The sequence below is a fragment of the Spermophilus citellus genome (assembly GCF_964194105.1).
Source record: "Spermophilus citellus genome assembly, chromosome: 7".
In the NCBI taxonomy this organism is placed as follows: Eukaryota; Metazoa; Chordata; class Mammalia; order Rodentia; family Sciuridae; genus Spermophilus; species Spermophilus citellus.
The window spans coordinates 97974058-97999373 of record NC_138188.1 but is presented as its reverse complement, the minus strand read 5'-3'; the positions used below and the strand labels follow the sequence as shown (position 1 = coordinate 97999373).

General features: G+C 36.0%; 1 protein-coding gene across 1 annotated transcript; it reads left to right on the top strand.

Moving 5' to 3' along the window:
- Positions 1–1489: 1489 nt before the first annotated feature.
- On the top strand, positions 1490–25316 carry LOC308653474 (cell surface glycoprotein CD200 receptor 1-like). The gene is made up of 7 exons (XM_081302045.1): positions 1490–1693; positions 16199–16249; positions 17896–18216; positions 18337–18585; positions 22896–22995; positions 23504–23567; positions 24291–25316. The coding sequence occupies exons 1-7, from the start codon at positions 1627–1629 to the stop codon at positions 24414–24416; spliced, it is 978 nt and encodes a 325-aa protein (XP_081158171.1). The 5' UTR covers positions 1490–1626; the 3' UTR covers positions 24417–25316.

Here is a 25316-nt window from a genome sequence, read left to right as displayed (position 1 = left end):
TGTTATCAAAATCCATGGTCTGATCTGCTATATGTGGTGGAAATCAAGAGTGTTTTATTTTAAATGACATTTTCTCACTTATTTTTCTGACACCTGGTTAAACATTGGACAGAGGAGAAGATTGCTATAATCCACTCATTGTCATAACTCATTCTCTCAGTCTTCCATGCTGTTAGAGACCTTGTTTTACTGTCTGAGCCAAAACAATTCACTGGGAAGAAAGCCAGAGATGGGGGAGGGGAAAATATATATATATATATATAGTTTAATGTTTGGAAAGAGGGAAGATGGAATTGCTAACTTAGAAAAAAAAATGCATCGTGTTTAATCTTTTTCCTGTTTGCAATGTTTTCTTCCCCTTCCTGGAGGGTTTTGCCATGGGTTAGGAAATTCTTAACACAGAGAAGATTTTTTTTCTCTCTCAGATGTATCTAAATGCAGACTAACTGGCAACATTAGGCAAAGTTTTCCTGGAAAGTTGGAATTCCAGATGGGTGTCAACTAAAAGATGAGTGTTTATTAATTTTGTTAAAATGACAGTGTATCTCTTCAAAGATGAAAGTAATTGCCAATGAGTACTGAACTGTGACATAAAATGATGCTCCCCCGGTGTCTACTTCATGAAAATATGTCACCCTATAGGGCAAAATGGATTTCGCAGATGTGATTAAGGATTGTGAGATAGAGAGATTTATCCTGAATTATCTGATGGATTCAATACAATCACGAAGGGTCTTTATAAGAGGGAGGCAGGGGAGTCATGATCAGAGAAGGAGATGTGACAGTGACAGAAAGGTTAGAATGATGTGGCCACAAGCCAAAGAATGCAGACATCCTTTAGTAGCTGGAAAGGACATGGAAGAGGTTCTCTCCATAAGCCTCCAGAAAAGCTGTAGCTCTGCTCACGCCTTGGTTTTAGTCCTATAAGACTCATTCCAAACTTCTGACATCCTGCCTGGTAAGATACTAAGTTTGCATTGTGTTAAGCCACTAAGTTTGTGGTTATTTGTTAGAATAACAATGGAAAACCAATCTATTTATGACACTTCCAGACTTGTATGCAGATTTCCTTCCTAGACAGCAATTTTATCCAGGATTTTTCAAGCAAAAATATTTCTTCCAGATCTGAATACTAAGGCTGTACACTTCAACCTGGAGAAAGCTTCTAAAAGGTATCATGACTGGGAAATGTATAGCCATGAACCCCAAACAGAGAAATGTCCTGTCTTACTTTTTAATGTAAGTTTAGACAAATCCGTTTTTCTTGGGCATGTTCAATGTCTTACTGTAAAGTTTATCTGTGAGCAGCAGAAGTGAGAGGGGAACCAATGAGCTGAAAGATAACTCAATCAATCTGCTTCCTCTGTCTTTGCTTCAGCGCCTTGTACAGGAAATCTAATGCTGTGTCAAGTTCCAGAGAAGAGTTTCTTCTCTTCCAAATTACTAATCAGGCTAAAACACATCCAGTAGGGGAAAGGGCTTGGAGGAAAGAAGTCCCCTGCTGCTGCTGGACTAAGAGGAACCAGCACCAAGAAGTCGACCGGAGGGAGCCTCGCCATGCTCACAGCTGCTCCTCTACCTGTCAGGAGGAAAAGTACTGAGTGAAGGGCAGAAAACAAAACAGAAATGCTCTGCTCTTGCAGAACTCATGACCTAGGGCTACTCTTGATGTTGACCTCCTTCTTCGTGTGGGGTGAGTCTGAGTTCTCTTTGGGAGAATGACTGGTGAGAGACCTGGACTTAGCTCCTCTGGGGTTTTCTTTGCCTTTCTTATGGGACAATGCAAGCCCATTGTAGCCATAGATGTAAGACGTTACCCACAGGTTTATTTGATTTTATCATCTTTACTTTCTGTTTTGTCTTGTTTATTTTACTTTATCCTACCACAATATGTACATTTCTATGATTTGCCTTACTGCCCCTTCCTTATCCCTCATTCCCCTTTTTCCGACAGGGCAGGCAAAAATTAAACACATACTAGCAGTAATCAAAGTTGTCTGGGTTCTCTTTATCTTCTTTGGAAAAAAAATTAAATAATTATCTTATCCCATTTAAGTCCACATTGTTGATAGCATAGATTGGGAAAGTTTATTGCTTTCTATTGGTTTTTATGACTAGGTACTTTTGAAATATAATATATGCATGCAGTTTTGCTGGAACACCTGTGATGTGTGTCTGTATTTTTCTTGAAGGTGTGTGGGCTGTAGGAAACACTTTCTGAATTAGAGGACACACTCCTCATCTTAGGTTCCTGTAGGAGTTGAAGAGAACATGGGGGCTACTGCGGGGGTGTCCTGTTTCACTACAGAGGGTTTTTAGGAGTTGATGTGATAGGGAGTTTGCAGGTTTCACTTTTAGTAGATGGAACAGTGGCAAAGGAACAATGTAGTTAGTTTTAAATTTTATAAATTTGATAATTGAAAGAGAAAAGGTATTTTTCCCCTCATTGGAATAACTCTAAAGTCATTTTTATCCATCTTTCAGCAAAAAAAGAAATATCACAGGTTTATCTTACTGGTGGGCACACACAAAATGACCATCCTCCACTACTGTACCTTTCTGAGAATTTTCACATATTTTTTTCTCTTTTGATCTGTACAGTAACCCAGTAAAGTACGCATGGAAGACATCTCTTCATTTTACAAAGATAGAAACTGAGGCTTAGAGAGATGACATGATTTGTTCAAGGTTAGAACTACTAGTATGTGTTCATACTCAGTTACAACATATGTCGGTAAACATCAGGAGACATTTGAAAGAGTGATTTTCTTCAATGTTTAACCCTTGTGCTACTCTCTGTTTCTCACTGCACCACTATTTAAATACCACTGAAAAAGGGAAAGCCAAAAATTTATTATAAATTCACTATGGACTGTTATTCATAAAAAAAAGTGATCTGAATCTTTCCACAGTTGGAATCTTGTTTTAGAAAGCTCTTCTAAAAGGCTGTGCAGTGCCCAATGTAGTCAGGGGAAGCCAGATAGTTGAGGTACTGTTTATGTTGATTTGAACTATTACTCTTGGGAAAGGGAAAAACATAACAAGATGAAAATATAATAATTTGAAATTTGAATGTTGAATGGTGTAAAATTTAAAATGATTTCTGTGCACAACGAGGAGATATTGCATACATCAAATCTCTGAAGTCTGTTCTTATATCATTATAAAGTTGTCAAAATGTTTAGGCATAAAGATATTAAAAAATCCAATTATGTGCAGTGATTTGGTGTGATAAATTGACCAAGAAATGATTTAGGAGAGTGAGAAGAAAACCACTTGTGGTGATGGCTTTATGTTTCTTACTGATACTGCTTTGTAATCAATACTGCCTAATAGAAGCAACTCACTGTGCCCACGACACATTCACCAAGGAGCAAGAGAGCTCCTGGCTTCAAGTTAACCATGCTTAACTGTTTACTTTTATCTACTTATTTGCTTATAACTTTAAGCAATGTGGAGGTTAGTAGACAAAATTTAGTAACAAAATACCTGAGGGTGAAACTAAGGGTAATTCTGATTGTCCATTCCAAAGCCAAGTTCCAAACCTTGTACCAAGTCATCCTCCCTTCCATTCCTCCATATTCTCTGCTGCTCCTATTTTGGAGTCTTGTCTTCTAGATTTTTTTGTATGTGTTCAAATTTTATTTTCCCATTTCAATTAAAAGCATTGTACCTTTTACAAAAGTTATTGATTTCACCAAAAAGAGTTGCTGAATAGGAACCCTCATCTTTATTTTGGGGGGATAATTTTTACTCATTTATCATTACCTTCCACTAGAGGGCAAGCAGGCAACAGAGGAAGTAGATAAAAATCAAGACTGAGCTATGGGGTAATTTGAGCAGAATTGCAAAAGATGGAGAAAGAGATTAAAAGCAGTTGTGAAAAAAAGAAAGAACGAAAGAAAGAAAAGATTTGTCTTTCTTTAATTTTAGCCCTTTCTTTTTTAGTTTGTGATAGTTGTGAATTTACATATTAAAATAATTTATAGGTATATTTTCCTATAATTGTTTAAGCAATTAATAAATATATTGGAAGGCCTTATTAAGAGTATGGAGTGTATTCAAAGCTGAGATGAAGTCTTTGGGAAAGATTTAAAATTAGTACATCTTGACTTTTTTTTTGTCTTGGAGCCCAGGAACAATCTGAAGAAAGTTGAAATGATGGTGGGTTGACTTGCTGAAGTCTTCATGGAGGAGAAGTATCTGGAATTGGGCCTTGACTGATAGGTTGTAAAAGGTGGAATGATTTTAACTGGAGCAGGAATATATAATTCAAACACATACCCCAAACCTATAAGATGAAAGGGGTAAAAGGAGGAAGAAGTAGTCTAAGAGATGAGGAGTTGAAGGAAGGGGGACCAGTTACAAGGTTGGGAACTTGACTCAGTGGTGGATGATTTAAATTATTTTCAGTTTTCCCCTCAGGTATTTTCTTATTAAATCTGTCTACTAACCAGAAAGCAGAGAAGGAAATTGGGAGGGGGGGCCATGTAATGTGAGCAAAGTCAAGGGTTTTCGGGGAGAAAGAAATCTAGTTTGATGGCACAGATATCGTGTGCTGTATGATAATAGGAAATAAGGCTGGGTTTCAGGGGTCTTTGGTAACTGAGTAGAGAAATCTGAGAATTGTGCATTAGACAAGGAGGGGTCATCTATTATTTTGTGAACAGGAAAATAATGTATTAAGGTAATATTTTGGGAGAATAGTATAGCAGCAGAGTCCCATTGAATGTTGGTAGCACTAAGTAAAAACTTTATTTTGAAACAGGAGCCAAAAGATTCTACCCCAGTATTCAATGATCCATATTGTTGGCTGAGAAGGGAGTTTGTAGAGGAAGGTATTCAGCTCAGTTTAGGGAGGGAGAACACTGAGGAGGGAAATTCTTGTATGTATTTGGAAATGTAGCAAAACCCAGGGTTTGTGGACAATTTATGAAGAGGATAATTCCACAAAAAAAGACTACCCATCAAAATACAAAATATTCTGTTAAATAACAGAATAAGCACTAGAGATTTCTGGATTGGATCCTAAGGAGCCTAATTATCTCATTCCTCTTTATAACAGAGGGCAAGATCTAAGAAGAGATAGGAAGACACACATGATGAGCTATGAATTGTGTAGATAACCTTAAATGGGAGGAAAGATACTTTTGCTGAAATTGAAGAATGAGTTGAGAAGTTGGGTGTGGGAAGACTAATAAGTTAAGAATAGCAATAAGGAGGCCAGGCATGGTGGCCCATGCCTGAAGTCCCAGGAAGGTAGAGGCAGGAGGATTGAGAAATCAAAGCCAGCCTCAGCAAAAGTGAGGCACTAAACAACTCAGTGAGACTGTCTCTAAATAAAATACAAAATAGGGCTGGGAATGTGGCTCAGTGATAAAGTGCCTCTGAGTTCAATCTCTGGTGGTAGTGGGGGATGGCAATAAGGAGATGTGAGAAAATTAAAGTGTTCATTGTATAAACTGCTTCCCAATAAGATTATGAGTATTTCAATAAATAGTGCTTGTTAATAAAATCAAACAGAGGTAATATGATTTTATAATGTATCAAAATATTCATCTATACAGTGATTAAAATGTAATAGTCATTAATATATTTTTGCCTTTTCTCTCAAATATTATTCAGGCATCAACACCAAGAAAACAATTTCCAACTTTTCCACAATAGAATTTATAGGCCTTGCATATCTGAAAACCTAGACCCCATTCTGAGAACAAAATCTAATCTGTGTTTAAGGGAAGCACTATAGAAGAGTCCCAGGATTGAAGCAGGACTGGAGGTTTTTCCATTTCTAAAGATATAATTTTCTTCAAAAATCTCAAGTACTTTGAGTTAGTGATGGTGTTGCAGGTTATCTTGGAATCAGACTGATGTAGTTTCATGTGCAGAATATTTACTGGTAGAGGGAAAAGTCTTCCTGGGATCTCAACCAGCTGTTACCCACTCCTAACCCTATGGGGGGCTTTAGAGATATAATGGCCTTAAAGAGAACCTTTGTTCTCAAATTGGCTGGTCCTTTGTATTTTCAGTCTTCTGGTTATTGGATGAGGACTGTTCTAGGAAAGGTCTGACTTTGGGCAGGAAAACTGAGACAAATTGCTGAAGACGCTGGAGATGGAATGCTGTGTTCTACCAGTGCTCCCAGTAACAGCCGTGGAATCATTGCTTGAAGGAGATCCTGGGGCATGTCCACATCTACCATAGTTGGGGTTTCCAGTACCCTTCAGTCCTTTTTGGTTTTCCCAGTTTCTATCTAGTATAGTATTATTTCCCTTTAGGTTGAAAATTTTCTTTTGTCATTTCTAGAAGTGTAAGTTTTCTGGCAAGGAGTTCTTTTATTTTTCTTTTATATATATATAAAAAAAGTATTTGCTTTCATTCTTGAAGCATATTTTGGCTGGATGGAGAATTGGGGCTGAACTTTTTTTTTTTCTTTCAGTACCTTAAAAATGTTTTACTATCTTGGATGAGAAGTCAGTTGGCCATATACACCATTGTTTTCCTGAATATAATGTGTTATTTTTTTTTCTGGCTGCTTTCAACCTTTCTCTCTCTATTGTATTCAACAATTATAACATGTCCATTTTGTATGGTTATTTTCATCTTTAAGGAATTGATTAGCCTCCTTAGATAGTAATTTACTGATTTGTGAAATGAAGAAGATGTACAACACTATTAAGAAGTGTAGAGTTTTCAGAAAGGAAGAACTTTAGAAATATCCAAATAAAATTATTTCGTTTTATATGTAGGAAAATAAAGCCCAGGCATGTTTAAGAAATTGTTAATAATATCTATCACTTAACTTTATGGTGGATGAGCTGAGTTTGGAACACTTCCTTAGTACCAAAAAATAGAGGGGAAAGAGATGCAGCAAGTGTGTGGGGGGAAATCTAGGACATTTTGATGCACTTGAAATGACAGCAAGAAATCAGAAGGAACAGCAGCTAGAGCTTTGCGATTCTTGTTTAGGAAAAGTAAGTTACAGCTAAAATGTGGGTCAGTTATACCTTTCAAGGTGTGTCTGTCATGTGTCAGTCAAAGTCGTGTGCTTCATGTTGGGGATACTTGATCAAGAGAGACACAACATCCCACTCTCCTGGAGCTTAGAATCTAGTAGGGAAGATAGAGATTAAATACATTGTTGCAAATACCTTAATAATGAAGACTGTGAAAGGGAAAATATAGTCTGATGTAGAAACACTTCACTCATGAGTTGGAGAAGTTCTGGGGGTTAGAAAGCTTCCCTGGGAAAGATATTTAAGACAAACAGAAAGAGCTAGAGTTGTGAGATGAACATTCCAGGCAGGTCAAACAGCTTGCATGAAGCACAGAGAAAGCTAAGCCATGACCACAGGGGCAGAAACAAGGAGATCAAGTGTGGAGAGGTCAATTTGAAGTTCTGGGGGTTAGAGAGAGGGATGACAGAAGATGTAAAGAGAAAGAGGAGCAGGTGAAACTTTGGGGAGAGGTTGAAAGCACACTTGCATATCTGAGGAAAATACAGCTTGCAAAGAAGATATGGGAGTAATTGGTGAAGACAGGGAAGGAGATAGAGAGAGGCAAACATATTGGTGTCGTGGAGGAGAAGAAAGTGATTTGTTGTTGATGCCTTCTCCAAGCATTCATAAGTGGATTCAAGAGTACATTGCAATGGGGACATATGTGTCATAGTAAATCATGTGTGTATCAAAGAGGTTGAGGCAAGGAGAAGTTTTTAAAGGCAAATTGAGGGGGTATTGTAAGGAATTTTGAAACAATAATTCTTGTCTATGAGGGTCAGTAACAGGGGTGGGGGCAGTCTAAGAATAAAGACAGTTGTTGGCCAGATGTCCTCGAAGAAGTATTGTTTGTGTACGGTTATAATAGCCTTTGTGCCATGTTTATAATTGTTCTTATCAGACTTAAATATGGAATTTCCTCCTTCATAATTCTGGCTCTATTTATTTTATTCTGCTTTTAAAAACTAAGCCTTTGGGCTGGGGATATAGCTCAGCTGGTAGAGTGCTTGCCTTGCATGCACGAGGCCCCAGGTTCAATCTCCAGCACCAAAACATATACACACTAAGCCTTCATACAAACAACCTCATTTTAATTCTAACAACTTTCATGGTACCAAAATCTGCCAAGCAGAGCACAAGTGTTGCAGAGGGGCCAAAAGTTTGACTCTACAATGCTGGTGACCTTCAAAATTGCATTTTGAGTAGAAAGTGTGGGAGCAGCCAGATTGCTACTCTTGTTGAGGGAGTGCGTGGGAAGGATATTGAGGCTGTGGGCACAAACCACTCATTCTAGAAGTTAGGTAGCAAAGAAAGGGGAAAGGATCCTAGCTAAAAGGGGAAAGCAACATCTATTTTTTTTTTCTGTCAACACAGGGGAAACCTGATTGTGCTTGAAGGAAATTATTTGAGAAAATTTAGTGACTCAGTAAAAGTGTCTTTCCAATCGGTGTGTGTTCATACTGTTTTAAGGTGGTTAGTGATTTTTCTTTTTTTCTTGACATTTTCTTACTTTACCATGGAAAGCTCCTTTCCCCAGAGGTTTATCCATTTTATACTAAGAGAATATTTTGACTATATTTTGATTATACAATTCATTTTATTGTATTGACAATTTCTTGAAAAAAATATCCAACTGGTAAATATTTGTGGATTCCAAATAATGAACTCTAGTTATTTTCAGGCTCCAAGAAAAATCATTCTATCTATCCTTAATTGACTCCCTCCTAGATGTTCCCCAGTGGTTGTTCTAAGCCAGTAATTTTAAGATAGTTGCTGGACAGAATCTTCTACAAAGCCAAAAATATTAAAGATCCTGGGGTGCTATCTCAAACCTATGTACTCAGACTTTTCTAGGGTCTAAGCAGGTAGACTTCATGAATCTTTGCAGGTGGTTCTGAAAGGAGCAAGAAATAGAAGCACTGTTTTTTTTTTTTTTAACTCAAACTATCCCTTCCATCATCCCTCTTACCCATCAGATGGCTGCTCACCTCCTAATTGACCCATCATTCAATGTGGACTTTTTTTTTAAATTTTTTTTTATGTTCCCGGTTGGTAGGGCTCCTCAGAGCTGGGAGCTTGCCTCCCGGATTCTATCATGCCCAGAACTTTACACAGCTACTTGACAATGAGTAGCTACTCCAATAATGTTTGTTAACCTGAACTTCCTCAAAATGTCTCAAGTGTCTGTGATCATTCTTAATCTTTTTGTTCCTCTCAGAGATGAAATATCTGTCTTTTCACAAGCAACCCTCATGTCTCTTGGCCTTCCAGTAGCCCTAGGATTGTTTTCCCAGTTAGCCTCCTCCTTCACCCCTGAAATTCTACCTCTCCCTCTTCCTATCTACAAACAAGCCTCACTCCCTGGTTCTCAAATGCCTCCTCAATCCTTACCGCTCCAGGCATTGGTCTCTCTTTCAAATCTGACATGAACAGATGAAGCCACTGTCCCATTTTGCCCTCTTTCTAAGTCAGAATTCTTGAAAGCCTGGGTCTATATTTGTTTACTGGATTGCCTCTGCTCATCCCCTTTCGGTCTGGTTTCCACTGCTACCTTTCTACTGAAAATGCTCTCTTACAGATCTTAAAGGTCATCTATTGACATTCTTACTACAGAATCATACAACTCCTTAGATCTTACTTTAAGACTTTCCCCACGATTTGATCTTGATTTTTCCTCTCATGAATTCTCTTACCCTGGCTCATGGCTCTGCATTTACTGTCTACTTTTCTTCGTTATTTTTGTTAACTGTACTGCTTCCAACAGAACCCTGTGTATAAAAATTTTCAAAACTCTAGGTTTGGTCTTTCCCCTAATTTCCACATCAGAGAAACAATCTGGCAGCCCGTCGGATAGATCTGGCTATGGATACTTTTAGTTGGCTCAGGCAATATTTTTAAAAATCTGTATTAGCTGCCAATTAAAAAAAATTGGGAGTGGTTTTTTATCTAAAATCTCTGATCTACTGTTGCTGTGAGGATTAAGTCAAATGATGCATATGAAGTACTTTGCACTATGTTTGCATTAATAAACATTGCAAAAATGGCAACTTTATTATTTTGCTTTCTTCAAAGCCTTTGTACATACTTCATGTTTAAATAGCTCCCTACAGGTTGACTTTCTGATTAGTTTCAGTTTTTTAAAAACTAAAAACCATGCTGGAATTAATATTTTAGCATACATATCCTTAGATATATGAATGTGCATATATATTCAATATCAATACATTCACTGAACACATTATTCTTTGTGATTATGGATACATATTTGTACAACATCTGCCTTAGGTCAGGGAACAAGTCTATTTCCATTAACAAGTTTTAGGTTAAATGACAGAAAATACCTCAAGAAAAGGAAAAATATATATTTTAAAAAAGGTGCAGCAAGATGGCTCTTGTCAGCACTGTGATCTACCAGTTGATACAGATGTTATGATTATATTATCTTGGAAACTAGGATGAAATTTATTATTTACCAGGATTCTCTTTTGCTTTTGTAATTTTTATTCACCCATTGGTTATTATTCAGTTCTTGTATTTTAGAACTTATTACTTTCCTTAAACATGTCTCATATTTTCTTTTTATAAACCATGTGGCTATTTTATTTTTATCTCTGTGCTGTATCTGAAGAGTAGAATTATTTTACTAGCTAAGTAACCTTCAACATATTATTTCTTCTTTTATCAGTCTATTCATATCTTTTGTCCAATTTTCTTTCAATTTAATTGTCTATTTCTTTTTTATTGTTTGTGTGTTTTCTGTACCATTCTTTCTTTTTTTGGGGGGTGGGGTGGGGAAATAAATGTGAAAAATTCTCCAGATTTTTGCTTGATAGCATTATTTTATTACTCAATTTCTTTTTGGTCATACAGAAGTTTTTAACTGAAGTTTGCAAGAAAACAGTTTTGAAATTTGAATGATAGAACCACTAAATGAAGAAAGAAATAATCTTATTTATTTATTTATTTTCCTCATATAATGTCAGGATGTTTTCATAGATTTCAACATATATTTATTTGCATCCTATATTTCAGAAGTAGTAAATTTATTAAATATTAAATAATAATAAAGATGACAATTTGTAAAGATCATAATAAGCAATAAGAATGAATTCTACTTAGCTTACTACTAGTTTAGAGGCTCCCAGACCTATAAAGAAATATTAAAAGAAGTGTAAAAACGAAACTATAATACACTGTTCTCTCTTGGGTTATATTGTTATCTTATGAAATCGTAGCATTACTATTACTATTTTTTAGTCCACAGTTTCATCAGTTCCCTAACTGTGTTGTTTGTATTCCATCAGAAGACCTGCAAATGAATGAAAGGGCAGGACTTTTTTTTTTTTTTTTTTTTTTGCTTACTATCTCTAAACTTTAGAAATAATAAATAAATGTTAACAATGATATTAACTATTTTAGTTTGGCATAATCCATACTCTATTTGGTTAGTAACAGTTACTGAATCTGAAGTTGTTATTGGGAATGATGAAATTTCAGAAATGCTATTTCTAGATTTTTTTTTTTTTTTTTTAGAGTATAGCACACACAGTACAGCCTTTTACAACAGACGAAAACTGTTGAACATTACAAGAAAGTCACGCGCTGTTTCTGAGAGCCTTTCCTCTCGCTGGAGGAAGCTTCATGGAGTCTGGGTTTGCATAGTCATGGCTATGCAACGTCTGCTGAGTGGGTGGTTATGTGTTTGCTCAGGCGTATGACAGTGATGACATGGAAAAGGAAACTTCTGTTGCTCAAAGTTACTGAGAGTTTCACTAAGTAGTAAAATCACAAAACATTCTTACATCTGCTGATGATTTTGACTTAAACGGAAAAGGAGTTTTTTCTTTTTTTAACATTATTTTCAGTGTCAGGAGTTTTTGTTTGTATTTTGTTTTGTGTTTGTGTGGATACACATTCTAATGTTATGTGTTAAATCCTCATGTTTCTGATACTACTTTTAATATCCCATGTTTTAAAAATGGAGTGTGAATGAAACCTAAGAGTATTATCCTAGAGCACTTTTAAACAACCAAGTCTTAAGGGGTGGGAGTGATTTGCCCCCACACATACCAAGCCTCCCCCATTATTGACATTCCCCCACTTATGGTACATTTGTTACAGCTGATAAATCTACACATTTGACACATCATCACTACACAGAGTCCTAGTTTGTTATGTGTTCAATCTTGTGTTTATATTCTATGGATTTAGATTAATGCTTAATTACATTTTTCTACCAGTATAGTATTGCATAGAGTAGTTTCACTATCCTAAAAATCTTTTTTGCTTCATTTATTCATCTTACCTCTTACCCCTAGCAACTCATGATCTTTTACTGTTTTTATAGTTTTGCATTTTTTAGAATGCCATGATGTTGGAATGATACAGTATGCTCCCTTTTCAGACTGAATATTTTTTTCATTTAATAATATACATTTAAATGTCTTCCATGTCTTTTCATGACTTGCTATTTCATTTTTTTAAGTAATGAGTAATATTCTATTTTCTTTCTTTCCATTATCCTTTCACCTACTAAAGAATATCTTGATGTTTCCAAGTTTTGAAAATTAGGAATGAAGCTGCTCTCAAGGGCTGGAGTTGTAGTTCAGTGTCTTGCTTGAGCCATTCCCTGGGTTCATTCCCCAGGACTACCAAAGAAGGAGGGGGAAGGAATAAAGCTGCTATTAATATCTGTGTTTAGGTTTTCATGTGGACATAAACTATGAAAGTAATTTTGTATCTGTGTTCATAGCTGTATTTTTTGTAATCCCTTTTCTTATCTAAATTGCATTCGTGAGAACATCCAGTTGAAAAGCAATAATGAAAGTGATTGTCCTTACCTTGTTCCTGATCTTAGTAGGAAAGCTCTGTTTTCTCACCATTAATTATTATTGGCTTATTTATTGGTACCAGGAACTCAGGGGCACTCAACCACTGAGCCGCATCCCCACCTTATTTTGTATTTTATTTAGAGACAGGGTCTCACTTAGTTGCTAAGCACCTCACTGTTGCTGAATATGGGTTTGAACTTGTGATCTTCCTGTCTCAGCCTCAGGAGCCACTGGGATTGCTTTTTTTTTTTTAAATCATGAATAAGTGTTGGATTTAATTTAGTCAAGTGATTTTTCTACCTATATTAATATGATTATGTGATTTTTTTCTTTTTTAGTGATGTGATGATTTTTTAAATTGATTTAATTGATATTTGGATGTTGAACTAGCCTTACATATGTGGGTCTAATCCCACTTGCTCATGGAGTATAATCCTTTTTACATTCTTGGATTTCATTTTCTAAAATTTGTAGAGCATTTATATCTTCTGAAAGAGATTGCATAGAACCAGAATAATTTCTTCCTTAACTATTAGGCATAATTCACCAGTGAACACTTCTTAGCCTGATTATTTTTTTTGGTTTAGAAGGTTACTAATTATTGATTCAAATTGTTTAATTTATATAAGCCTATTAAGATTGCCTATTTTTTCTTGTATGAGTTCTACAAAATTGTCTTTCATCCAAGTTATCCAATTTGTGGACATAGAGTTATTCATAATGTTCTTTTATTTTTCTGTTAATGTCCGTATAATCTGTAATGATGTCCCCTCTTTCATTCATATATTATACCTTGCATGCTTTCTTTTCGTTAACTAGTATGGCAAGGGGCTTATCAATTTTATTGTTCTTTTCATAGAACAATCTATTAACAAATCTATGGTTTGTTAATTTTTTCTATTAATTGTCTTCCCAACTTCATTGATTTTGCTCTAATTTTATTATGTATTTTCTTCTACTTCTTTTTTTTTGGGGGGGGTGTTTACCGGGGGTTGAACTCAGGGGCATTCAACCACTGAGCCACATCCCCTGCCCTATTTTGTATTTTATTTAGAGACAGGGTCTCACTGAGTTGCTTAGAGCTTCACTTTTGCTGAAGCTGGCTTTGAACTTATGATCCGCCTGCCTCAGCCTCTGGAGCCGCTGAGATTACAGGCATGCACCACTTTGCCTTGCTGCTGCCTTCTGCTTCTTTGAATTTAATTTCACCTTTTATTTATAGTATCCTAAAGTTGGAGTTTGGCTAATTTTACATTTTTTATCTCTAATATAGGCATTCAATGCTACAAATTCTGTGTAAACACAACTTTTGTTATTTCCCCCAAATTTGGAAAAGTTTATTTTCATTTACTTCAGAATATTTTTAAATTTGTGAGATTTCTGTTTTCATCCATGCATTATTTAGTATGTGTGGTATAATCTCTAAAATTGTGGGATTTTCCAGTTACCTCTCTGTTAATGATTTCTATTTTAATTTCACTGTGCTGAGAGCAGACATTATATGATTTCTATTCTTTTATATTTGCTACCATGTGTCCTATGGCTTCATAATGTGGTTTATTTTTGGTGCATCTGTTAGATGAGCTTGATGTGAATGTGGGCATAGAGTTATTCATAATGTTCTTTAGAGGTCTATTATGTCCAGTTGGTAGACAATTTTGTTAAGTTAAGCTAAATTCTGCCCATTTTATGCCTGCTGAATCTATTTCTCATACAGAGGTGTTGAAGTCTCCAACAATAATAGTGGATCATATATTTCTCTTGAAGTTATATCAATTTTTGTGTCATATGTTTTGATGCTTTTTTCTTAGGCACATACATGTTAAGGATTGTCATGTCATTTTGTAGAATTGACCCATTTATCATTATGTAGTTCTCTTTGTCTTCGATGACATTCCTTGGTCTTATCTCTTTCCTGCCCCAAGTTAATATAGTGGCTACTGTTTTCTTCTGATTAGGGCTAGCACATGATATACCTTTCTCTCTTCATTTTAAACTATATGTATCTTTATATTTATGGGGCATTTCTTATGGACAACATACAGGTTCATCTTGCTTTTTAATCCATCCTGATAATGTGTCCTTTAATTGGTACATTCAGACTATTGATATTCAAAGTGATTACTGATATATTTGGATTAATATCTATCATAGCTATTATTATTTTCTATTTGTTGCACATATTCTTTGTTCCTTATATTTATTTTTATGCCTTTTTGGGTTTTAATTATTTTGTACAATTTTTTTTCTTTTTTAGCATATCAGTTGTGCTTTTTTACTTGCAGGGGTTGTAATATATTTACAGTTAGTTGGTCCAAGTTCACTTTCAACCAATACAATAGTATTTCATGGGTAATATGAGGACTTAAAAAAAAACTAGTCTTAATTCTTCCAACCTGTCCTCTGTGTAATTGCTTATAAAATAAAATGCTTTTTTTTTAAAAAAAACAAAGAACATGTATAAAGACATGAATTGGTGTGAACATACTCTATATACAAAGATATGAAAAATTGTGCTCTATATGTGTAATGATAATTGTAATGCATTCCGCTTTGTGTATTAAAAAAAATCAATTAAAAAACCACTATCATGAAATTGAAAAATGAGGTATGGAATAGAAGATAAACATTTGCAATACATACACACAAAAATAAAATAAAATGCAATTTAGCAATCTTTCAGAAACTGAATTTGAAGTTCATGAGGTCTAAATTGACTTTAAGCAATTCTATAGAACCCAAAGGAAGAAAAGCATGTGGTTCTCAGGAACTATTGAACTAGAAAGCTGAAGTCTATAAGGACTCTAATCTAGTTTCCTCCTTTTGATTCTGCATATTTTTCCTTTATTTTCTTCCAAAGTAGGGAACAACAGGGAAAGAAGAGTGATGGATTGACTCTTGTCAATTCTTATTCTAAAATCCTTGAGGAACGGGGCTCTGCTTGGTCCATTTGGGTGAGGTGCCTGTCACTGGACCAACTTTAAGTATGGAGTGGCACATGGGGAAAAGAGTTTAACCTGATCAGTTCATGTGAAATGCCTACACTGGATCAATCCCCCAGGGGCTGAGAAGGGAGCTGGGAGTAGAAGAAGGGAGGCAGGGTTACCTTGTATAAAATGGTTGACAAAGTTAGGTATTTCATAAATGGAGACTCTTTAATAACTTATGAGTATCATTGTCAAGATAGTACCATGATTTTACCCCTACTCGGCACACTTCTAATTTCTATTTTGCAATGATTTCTGTGTAATTTTAGTGATGGTTAACTGATTGTCTTTCCTGTAAATGAGATTTTTTTGAGAGATAATAGATCCATATATTTGAGAATATAAAATTCATTTAATTTATGCCTCTCTAAATATTTTCTAGATTCAAGTAGTTCATGCATGGATGGAAATCAGACATTATCTCCTACAGAAGGTAATATGCTTCCTTATCGAGGGCCAGCATTGAGGGGTTGAACTGTGTTAGTTACAGTGGCTGATGGCCTGACAGTGGGCCAGCCTCATGTCTAACTATAGAATATGGTGATCTTAGTGCTGTGGTATGAGGTACCCTGATGATCCAACCACTGCTTGCTTCCCCAAACAAGGCTCAGTCTTACTTGCCTCTACAACTTTGTCAAGTTGGAGTGGTGGAAAGAGCATGGGTTAAACTTCCTGTCAGCTCTAAGTTCAAGTCCTCTCTCTCTTTCTTCATCTAGTTAATATGATCTTTAGCTGACCAGGAATACCCAGAAGAGACAAGTGACCCTATAATGGAAAGGAGAGATGTTGTTGAGTACAGAGTTTAGCACAACCAAGGTTCATTCACATAAAAAAGTCTGTCCCACCATAGCTGCTTCTGCCCATGCTAAAGTGATGATGACACTGACCTCACCTTTGTTAGAGATGAGCTATGGCAGATGCATTGGTTGAGTAGTCATCTCTCGGCAAACCACTCTCAGTCATGGACAGCTCATGTTGGTTTATGAGAAGTGTGAGGGTCTGTGTGAAAAATTGCTTGAAGGTCACAGTGCTTAATTTTTTTCCTTTAAAAGAGGTACAAAAGAATCTACTTTTGTATTAAATCTGATAACTAGATTGAACATACAGAAACCAAATCTGTGATCAAAATTTACTTAAAAGCAATTGCAGGCAGGCCAGCTGCACTCTCTGGAAGTGTATGTTTAACTGAACTGCAAGAAAGGGAAAATTATCTAAAGGCTGTGTTTGACAATATCACACCTTGGCGATCCAAAAACAATTTTTTCTTTGTTTCTTAATTTATATGCCACACTGTTTTTTCATCAGAAATAAATATTTTTAGACATCTCTTATCACTAGACGTCATCATTTTTAATTTTCATGTAATTACTAATTTGATGAAACAGCAGATTATTCTAAATTCTATTAATTCCCCTGACTTTTTTTATTGCCCGAAAACATAAAGTTTCTAGCTAGTTCAACCTGAATTCCATTTGAGTTACTTTTAATGAAAGTACCATATACTTTTCACATCTGTGTCAACAGTTAAGGATTGGCATTTAGATTTGAAGTTACCGATATTTTTTACTTATCAAAACTCAAGGGGAGACAACCACATGACCAATTATTCCATCATAAATTATATGATAAATCCAACATTGCTCATCACCAAAACATTAGATTTAGAACACTGCTTTTGTCATTTAATCTATAATTCTCTTTTTTGTCTGTTTCTATATACCAAAATTCTGATCTAATTCCAATATTCTCATAATGAATATTCTTTCTACATTAATGAATAAGTTAGAATAAATTGGTCAACATTTGGATTTGGTTTGATACATTATATATTTTTGTGAAAGTTAACTTATTGTATAAATCTGGAATAAGATTGCCAGGAAAGCAAGGTTCTAGTACAACTTTATGTAATCTTCCGTGAGGCAGGGTTATCTTGTATAAAATGGTTGACAGTTAGGTGTTTCATAAATGGAGACTCTTTAGTAATTTATGAGTATCATTGTCAAGATAGTACCATGAAAAATCGAAAACACAAAGTTCTTTATCGTGGCTTCTTTTCTCATTCTCCTTGTGTGTGTCCAGATAACACTTGGCTGGCTGTGCAGATGGGTACAAAGGCTGTGCTCTGTTGCCCTCGTATTCTACCAACATCAGTGTTGATACTAACAACATGGAAAATACACCTCAGAGACAAGCCTTCGTGCACCATTTCCCTCAACAGAGAAACAAATCAGACTGGGAAAAACAACTGTACTGATGGGAGAATCTCCTGGGCCTCCAGACCTGACCAGAATCCTGAACTTCAGATCCATCCAGTGTCCATCTCACATGAAGGGGATTACAGTTGTGAAATGGGAACAACTGATGGAAATTTTGAACGTACATATCACCTCCAAGTGTTAGGTAAAGAATGTCGTCTACTGTGATATTTTGTGTTACTGGATTTGTGACTGAAACAGATGTCTCTGTAATCCCATAACCGTATGTTGAGACTGAAGCTTGATTTCCCTTCCATCTCTGCAGTGGCCCCTGAAGTGATCCTGTCTCCGGGGAAGAACAGAACTGTGGAGTGCAAAGCAATTGCAGGAAGGCCAGCTGCACAGATTTTTTGGGCCCCAGAGGGGGATTGTGTCACTGAGAAAGAATACCAGGACAATGGCACAGTGACGACCAGGAGTAGGTGCCATTATCCAGATGGCAACGTGTCCACCGTGACCTGCTTGGCCTCCCACCCGACTGGCAACAGGAGTCAATCCATAGATTTGCTTCCTGGTTAGTAATTCTAGTTTTTTCCCCACATTCTTTTAGAGGCATTATGTCAGAAAGGAAAAAAGAATGTACAGAGAAATTTCATTTATAGATACTCCACTTTAGCCTCCACTTTAATCTCCGGTTTCCAAAATAAAAAGATAGGTTTAGAAGAATATCACATTGTTGTAAAAAGCAATATTTTAGAATATAGTTTATTCTACTTTTAAAGCTCACTTCTATGCTGATCATAAATCGGGTTGAGTAGTATATTTTTAAAAGAACACACATGTATTTAATATAAGTATTTCATTCTCCTTTTCCAGACCACTGATGGTCAGGCTTTCCCTCTGAGGCAAGAGACTGGAGGGTTATTTTCTGAAGGCACTTTTCAGAGGCCAGCCTTCCCTTTAGTATTGCTCTGCAGTCTGGCACCTCATCTCCACCCTCCATGATGTCTGAATCCTTGACTCTAGATCACCTTCTGAGACCAAACATCCCTTTTACTGTTGGTTGGGAAAGAGTGTGTCAGGGCACTTGGCAGCCTACCTGTTCTTTTTTTTTTTTTTTTTTTTTTGAGGAGGGTACTGGGTGCTGAACTCAGGGGCACTCGGCCCAATGAGCCCCATCCCCAGCCCTATTTTATTGAGAGACAGAGTCTCACTGAGTTACTAGCGCCTCACTGTTGCTAAGGCTGGCTTTGAACTCCCGATCCTCTTGTCTCAGCCTCCAGAGTATCTGGGATTACAGGTGTGTGCCACTGCACCTTGCTGCAGCCTACCTGCTGTAATACAGACTTTCAAAGATGTGCCCAACTTTTAGCCCTACACTTTAGTCCCCTGCCAGGTACCACTTTTTTTTATTGCTTTTACACATTTATCTCTTTTTAAAGCCCTATTTTATTTGTAATTGACATAATAATTTTATATATTTATGGGACATAAAGTGATAATTTGATACATTTCTACATTGTGAAATGATCTTTCACAGTAATTAGCATATTTCTCAACTCAAATATTTATCATTTATTTATGGAAAGACATTTTAGAATCCTGTTAGTGATTTAAAAATATTTGATGCTTTCTATTCTTTCTGGAGGTTTGTGGGCACTAAGATTTTTACTTATTTCACCGTTTAAATCATTTGCACTTCTTCCGTTTGTTTTCTTTATACTCAAAAACAGGTTGTAATCTTTCATCTGTTCTTGTCTTCATTCCTGTTCTCTTTGTCTTTGGAAATCTATATTTTAAAGCTTTTCTTACTGATATTTTAATAAGTTTTAAGAAGGGAGAAGAGCAAAGTCTGTGTTTAAATCACTATTTTTCAATATTCCTGTTTTGTTTTAAAAGAGTCTAGCAATATTTATTGAGAAGAATAATTGTATCTCGGTGGTGCATGAAATCCACTGTCCAGGGTTATGACAAGATGCCATATTTATAGACTATAGAATTGAAGGGACCATCTAGTCCAACTTCCTTATAGTGCACAGATCTAGTCTGCCTTCCTTGCACATCCAGTAAGAGATAGCTCATTAGTCTGGAAAAGAGAATTTCAAAAACAATGTTCTTGTTTTAACAATAAAAGCCAAGTATTCTTTTTCAAATAAAATACTGAGAAGTTCAATTTTTAAAAACATGAACTATTGAAGGAAGTTGAAGGGACCCCAGCCTGCTCAGCCTCCACTTCCTTCTCCTTCTGTTGCCCTCAAGCCACATTCATGAAACACAGGAGCACAGTTTTGCAAATAGTGCTTTTTTTTGTTTTTGTTTTTGTTTTGGTTGTTGTTTTAATTAGTTATGCATGACAACAGAATGCATATCAACTCATTGTACATAAATGGAGCACAACTTCTCACATCTCTGGCTGTACATGATGCAGAGTCACACTGTTCATGCAGTTATACATGTACATAGGCTAATAATATCCATCCCGTTCTACTCTACACATCTAAGCTCTCTCCCCTCCCCTCACTTCCTTCTGTTCAATCCAGAGTTCCTCCATTCTTCCCTAGCCACCACCTCCCCATTATGGATCAGCATCCACATATCAGAGAAAATATTTGGCCTTTGGCTTTTTGGGGATTGGCTTATTTTGCTTAGCATGGTATACTCCAACTCCATTCATTTACCTGCAAATGCCATAATTTCATTCTTCTTTAAAGCTGCGTAATATTCATTGTGTATATATACCACATTTTCTTTATCCATTCATCTGTTGAAGGGCACCTAGTTTGGTTCCTTAGTTTAGCCATTGTGAATTGAGCTGCTATAAACATTGATGTCGCTGTATCACTGTAGTATGCTGATTTTAAGTCCTTTGGGACTAGGATAGCTGAGTCAAATGGTGCTTCCATTTCAAGTTTTCTAAGGTATCTCCATATTGAAAATAGTGCTTCTTGATCTGGCAATTTGTTTTTTGACTTGTGTAGTTTGACTGAGTTATATTGTGGCCAGAAGCTAACAGATAGGTTAAGGTTGCTGCTTTACCTTCATCTTAGTTTCAATGCCTGAGAAGAAAGGTGACTTTAGAATTAGGGTTCTTTTCCCAACTACCTTCCTTTATAATGAACGATTTTTTTTTTTTTCTGAATGTTGAAGGTGAGAAACACTCTGCTCTTACTATAATAGTAATATCTAAATTTTGTATCTTTCTAGGAATTTACTATTTGTGAACTTAAGGTAGCAAATCCTCACTAAGATTAAGTATTTCTGGAAGCTCTAAAGTCTAAGCTGAAAAACAATTTAATTATAATAATTATTTGAACTATCAATGGGTCAGAAGTGTTTAAAATAAAATTAAAAAAATGAATTTCATGTACTTTGAGACATCATTGAACGACATACATATTGGATACTTGAATTTATTTTATTTTTTAGAGCACTTTAGGTTCAGAGAAAAATTGGGTGGAAAGTATAGAAAGTTTTCATATAACCCCTGATCCACCCAGGCACAATATCCCCTACCATAGACGTCCCACACCACGTATTATACTTATTACCATCCGTGAACCTACATTGGCACACTACCCAAAGTCCACAGCTCATATTAGGGTTCACTCTTGATGGTGTACGTTTTATGAGTTTGGACAAATGTATATTGCCATGTAGAGTCTGACTGCTATAAAAATCCTCTGTGCTTCCTCCTTGCCTTCTATTCCTGGCAATCACTGATCTTTTTATTAACTCTGTTATAGTTTAGATATGAGGTGTCCCCCAAAAGCTCATGTGTAAGACAATGCAAGAAAGCTTAGAGGTGAGGTATTTGGATTATGAGACCCTAACTTAATCAATACATTAATTCCTAAATAGGTATTAACTGGGTGGTAACTGTAGGCAAGTAGGGTATGGCTGGAGGAGGTGGGTCATTGGGGCATGCCTCTGGGTGTATTTGGTCCATGATGAGAGGAATCTCTCGTTCTCCTTCCTGGTTGCCATATTCCCATCTGCTTCCCTCCTCCACACCCTTCCACCATGTTGTACTGTCTCCTGTTCAGACCAGAGCAATGCAGTTGTCTGTCTATGGACTGAGACCTCTGAAACCTTGAGCACCCAAATAAACTTTTCCTTCTCTGAGTGTTCTTGTCAGGTCTTTTGGTCACAGCAGTGAAAAAAAAACACCAAAAAACTAAATCAGTCTTCTCAAATTTGCCTTTTCTAGAATACCATATAGTTGGAATCATATAATAAGTAGACTTTCAGTTTGGCTTGTTTCACTTAATAGTATGTGTGTTAGTCAGCCTTTTATTCTTGTGACCAAAATACCTGACAAGACTGACTTAGAGGTGCAAAAGTTTATTTTTGCTCATGGTTTCAGAGACGTAGTTCATGCTTGGTGGGTTGCATTCCTCTGGGCCCACGGTCAAGTGAAGCATCATGATGGAAGGGCAGCAAGGAGGAAAGCTGGGGAGTTCATGGCACCCAGGAAGCCGAGGGTGGGGGAGGGCAGGGAAGGAGGAGAAAGAGAAGAGAAAAGAGAGGGAGCAAGGGAGGAGTCCAGGGGGATAGGATAGAGTCCTCAAGGGCTCACCCCCAGGAATCCACCTTCCCCAGGCATTCCCCACCTGCCTCAGTTATCTCCGAGTTCATCTGTTCAAATTAGAATGCACCGATTAGGTTACAGCTCTCATAATCTGATCATTTCACCTTTGAACGTTTTTATATTAACATAGGAGCTTTTGGGGGAATACCTCATATGCAAACCATAACAATATACTCTTAAGTTTTCTTCATGTGTTTTCATGGCTTAGTAGCTAATATATTTTTTAATCACTGAATAATATTCCATTATCTGAATTTGCCACATTTGAATCATACATTTTTCTGTCTATGTTGCAGGTGCCAAAGGAACAGAAAAACTGTATTATCTATACATCTTCATCCCTGTTATTTTGGTCATTGGGGGATTCATTTGTTGTTTGAAAATCAGCGGTTACAGGTATTGACTGATGAATGGTTTTCTGGTCTTAGCTTTATTGGACCAGAAAACAGTCAGACATACAGAATTGACAGACTGGGTAACTTAGAATATTAATAGCCTTTCTCTCATAGTCAAAAAGAGTCTCTTGGAGGTGTTAGATATGTATACTTTGAAGAGTACTCAGGCATGCAAGCATGGGGAATTAGGCTATTTAGGGCAGGATCTTGGGAGACACAGTGCATATTAATTTTTTTATTTATGAAAATAATCATAATAGTTCCTTTAATGTACCCAAAAATGTGCCACATATATTCTATTGCTTCAAGTTTCTGTTGCATAATTTTACTTCCTTTTCTAAAATTCAGAATTTTCTCGATTGAGTGTATTAAGCACAAGCAGTATTCTTCACTCATTTCTGGTAGTTCATTCCCAATTTATTATGGTTTCTATCAAAATGAACTTTGGTATACTTTTTGGCTTTTGCATTTTTCAATCTAAACAATGACATTTTCTGCATTCATTTCAGCTTATTTCATCTTTATAGAAAATGTAAATTGAAAAAACCAGAAGCTACTACAGTTGTTGAGGAGGTAAGATAAGACAAAAAAGAATATTTATAAGCTTTTAAGGTGCATAGTCTGAAAATTTAGCAACATCATTTGTAATTTACATCAGTTGAGTTTCCATCAAAACTAAAAAAAACTCTGATTTTGCAATGCTGATATTTAGGTGTACTTATTTTTGTTAATTATCTATCAAGCACTATTTATGCATCACCCAAATCCACATTTTCATCTCATAAACTATATCCTAATCATATAATATTTGCCTCCTGTGGACTTTGAAGAAACTGAGTTGGTGTTTCCTTTCCCATGGAACCATCTGTAATTCTTGACTTCCCTTTTTCAAGACAATTATCATTTCCTGTAAAACCTATCTTGCTCCTTAATTTCTTGTATGCAGTAGCTTACTAAGTCTTAAACTCTCTCGTTTGAAGAAGTACTTCTTATAACTCCAACTACCATGTATAATACTTTGATAAAAAAAGAAAAACACTTCTTATGTCACTCCAGTGTCTATTTCTTCTTCCACACAGCTATCACCTCACACACAGATGTAAGTAATCAACAAATACTTCTTGATAGGGTATTAGAGCAAGACCTTGCTCCAATGTTCATGTAAGCTCAGAGACACAAATATAAGCACTATTGATATGCACTAAAGCTGTGGGCATCTGTTAGAAAAAATGCAGGTGATTTCTATAATGATTTCTGGCCTTTCTGAACTGATTTTGACTTTGACTTCTTTCTTAGGATGAAATGCAGCCCTATGCCAGCTACACAGAGAAGAATAATCCACTTTATGATACTATAAACAAGGTGGAGATACCTCAGGTGTCACAAAGTGAAGTTGATGGCACGGGCCTCCGTACTTTATAAATTATTGGACTCTAACACCAAGGAAAACAAGTCAAGATACAGTCCAACTACTGTTTGGCTTTTCTTACAGTTCTTGAACAGAAGACCTATTTTAAAATTAGTCTTTCTAAGGTTCTTGGAGGACAGAGGTTTTCTGATGAATTTGCATGTCTATCTTTCTGCAATTGGAATTTTAGACTCAGCTGCTATTTTTTGAAGAACTGACGTTATTATCACAAAGAAAGTGCATGCTCATGATAACATTTAAATGGTGCAATACAATGAATAGTGAAATGTTTCCTCAAGAAATAATTTTCCAGAAGGAAGAATCATCAATAGTTTTTTATGTATTCTTCTAGAAATTTCTATGTACATATGACATGTGTATATGCCTGTGGTGGTTGTATGCATTTATATGTCATTTTACATATGATTTTGTACTATATGTATATACATATATATATTTACACATTTCTTTTCAAGATACAAATGGGAACATACTGTAATGCTGTTATATTCTTATAAAAAGCTAATAATGCAAACTTAGAGATCTTTTCTTATCAGCAGAAGCAAAGCTACCTCATTCTTTTGTAATGACTACATAAATTCCACTATATGATAATTTAATTAGCCCCTTCCCTAGCGGTGAACATTTAGATTGTTTTAAGTTTTGTTTGTGGTATAAACAATATAATGTCAAATGTTTTATCTGGATATATCTCTTTTCATTTGTTTAAGTGTGTCTGTGAAATAATTTTCTTGAGTGCAATTGGTGGATCAATTGGTGTTCGTTTTTATGTCAAATTGTATGAACTTACTTTCCTTTCAACAGTGTTTGTGCCATTCCTAATACTCTTATTGTGATAAGAGAAATTCTCAATTCCTCAGTTCCATTTTTTTTTCTTTTCATTAACCAGTGGT

Coding starts and splice junctions, on each gene's coding strand:
- LOC308653474 (XM_081302045.1), top strand. CDS start 1,627: ATGCTCTGCTCTTGCAGAACTCATGACCTAGGGCTACTCTTGATGTTG. Junction 16,250..17,895: donor GACATTATCTCCTACAGAAG/GTAATATGCTTC, acceptor GTGTGTGTCCAG/ATAACACTTGGCTGGCTGTG. Junction 23,568..24,290: donor CTACTACAGTTGTTGAGGAG/GTAAGATAAGAC, acceptor CTTCTTTCTTAG/GATGAAATGCAGCCCTATGC.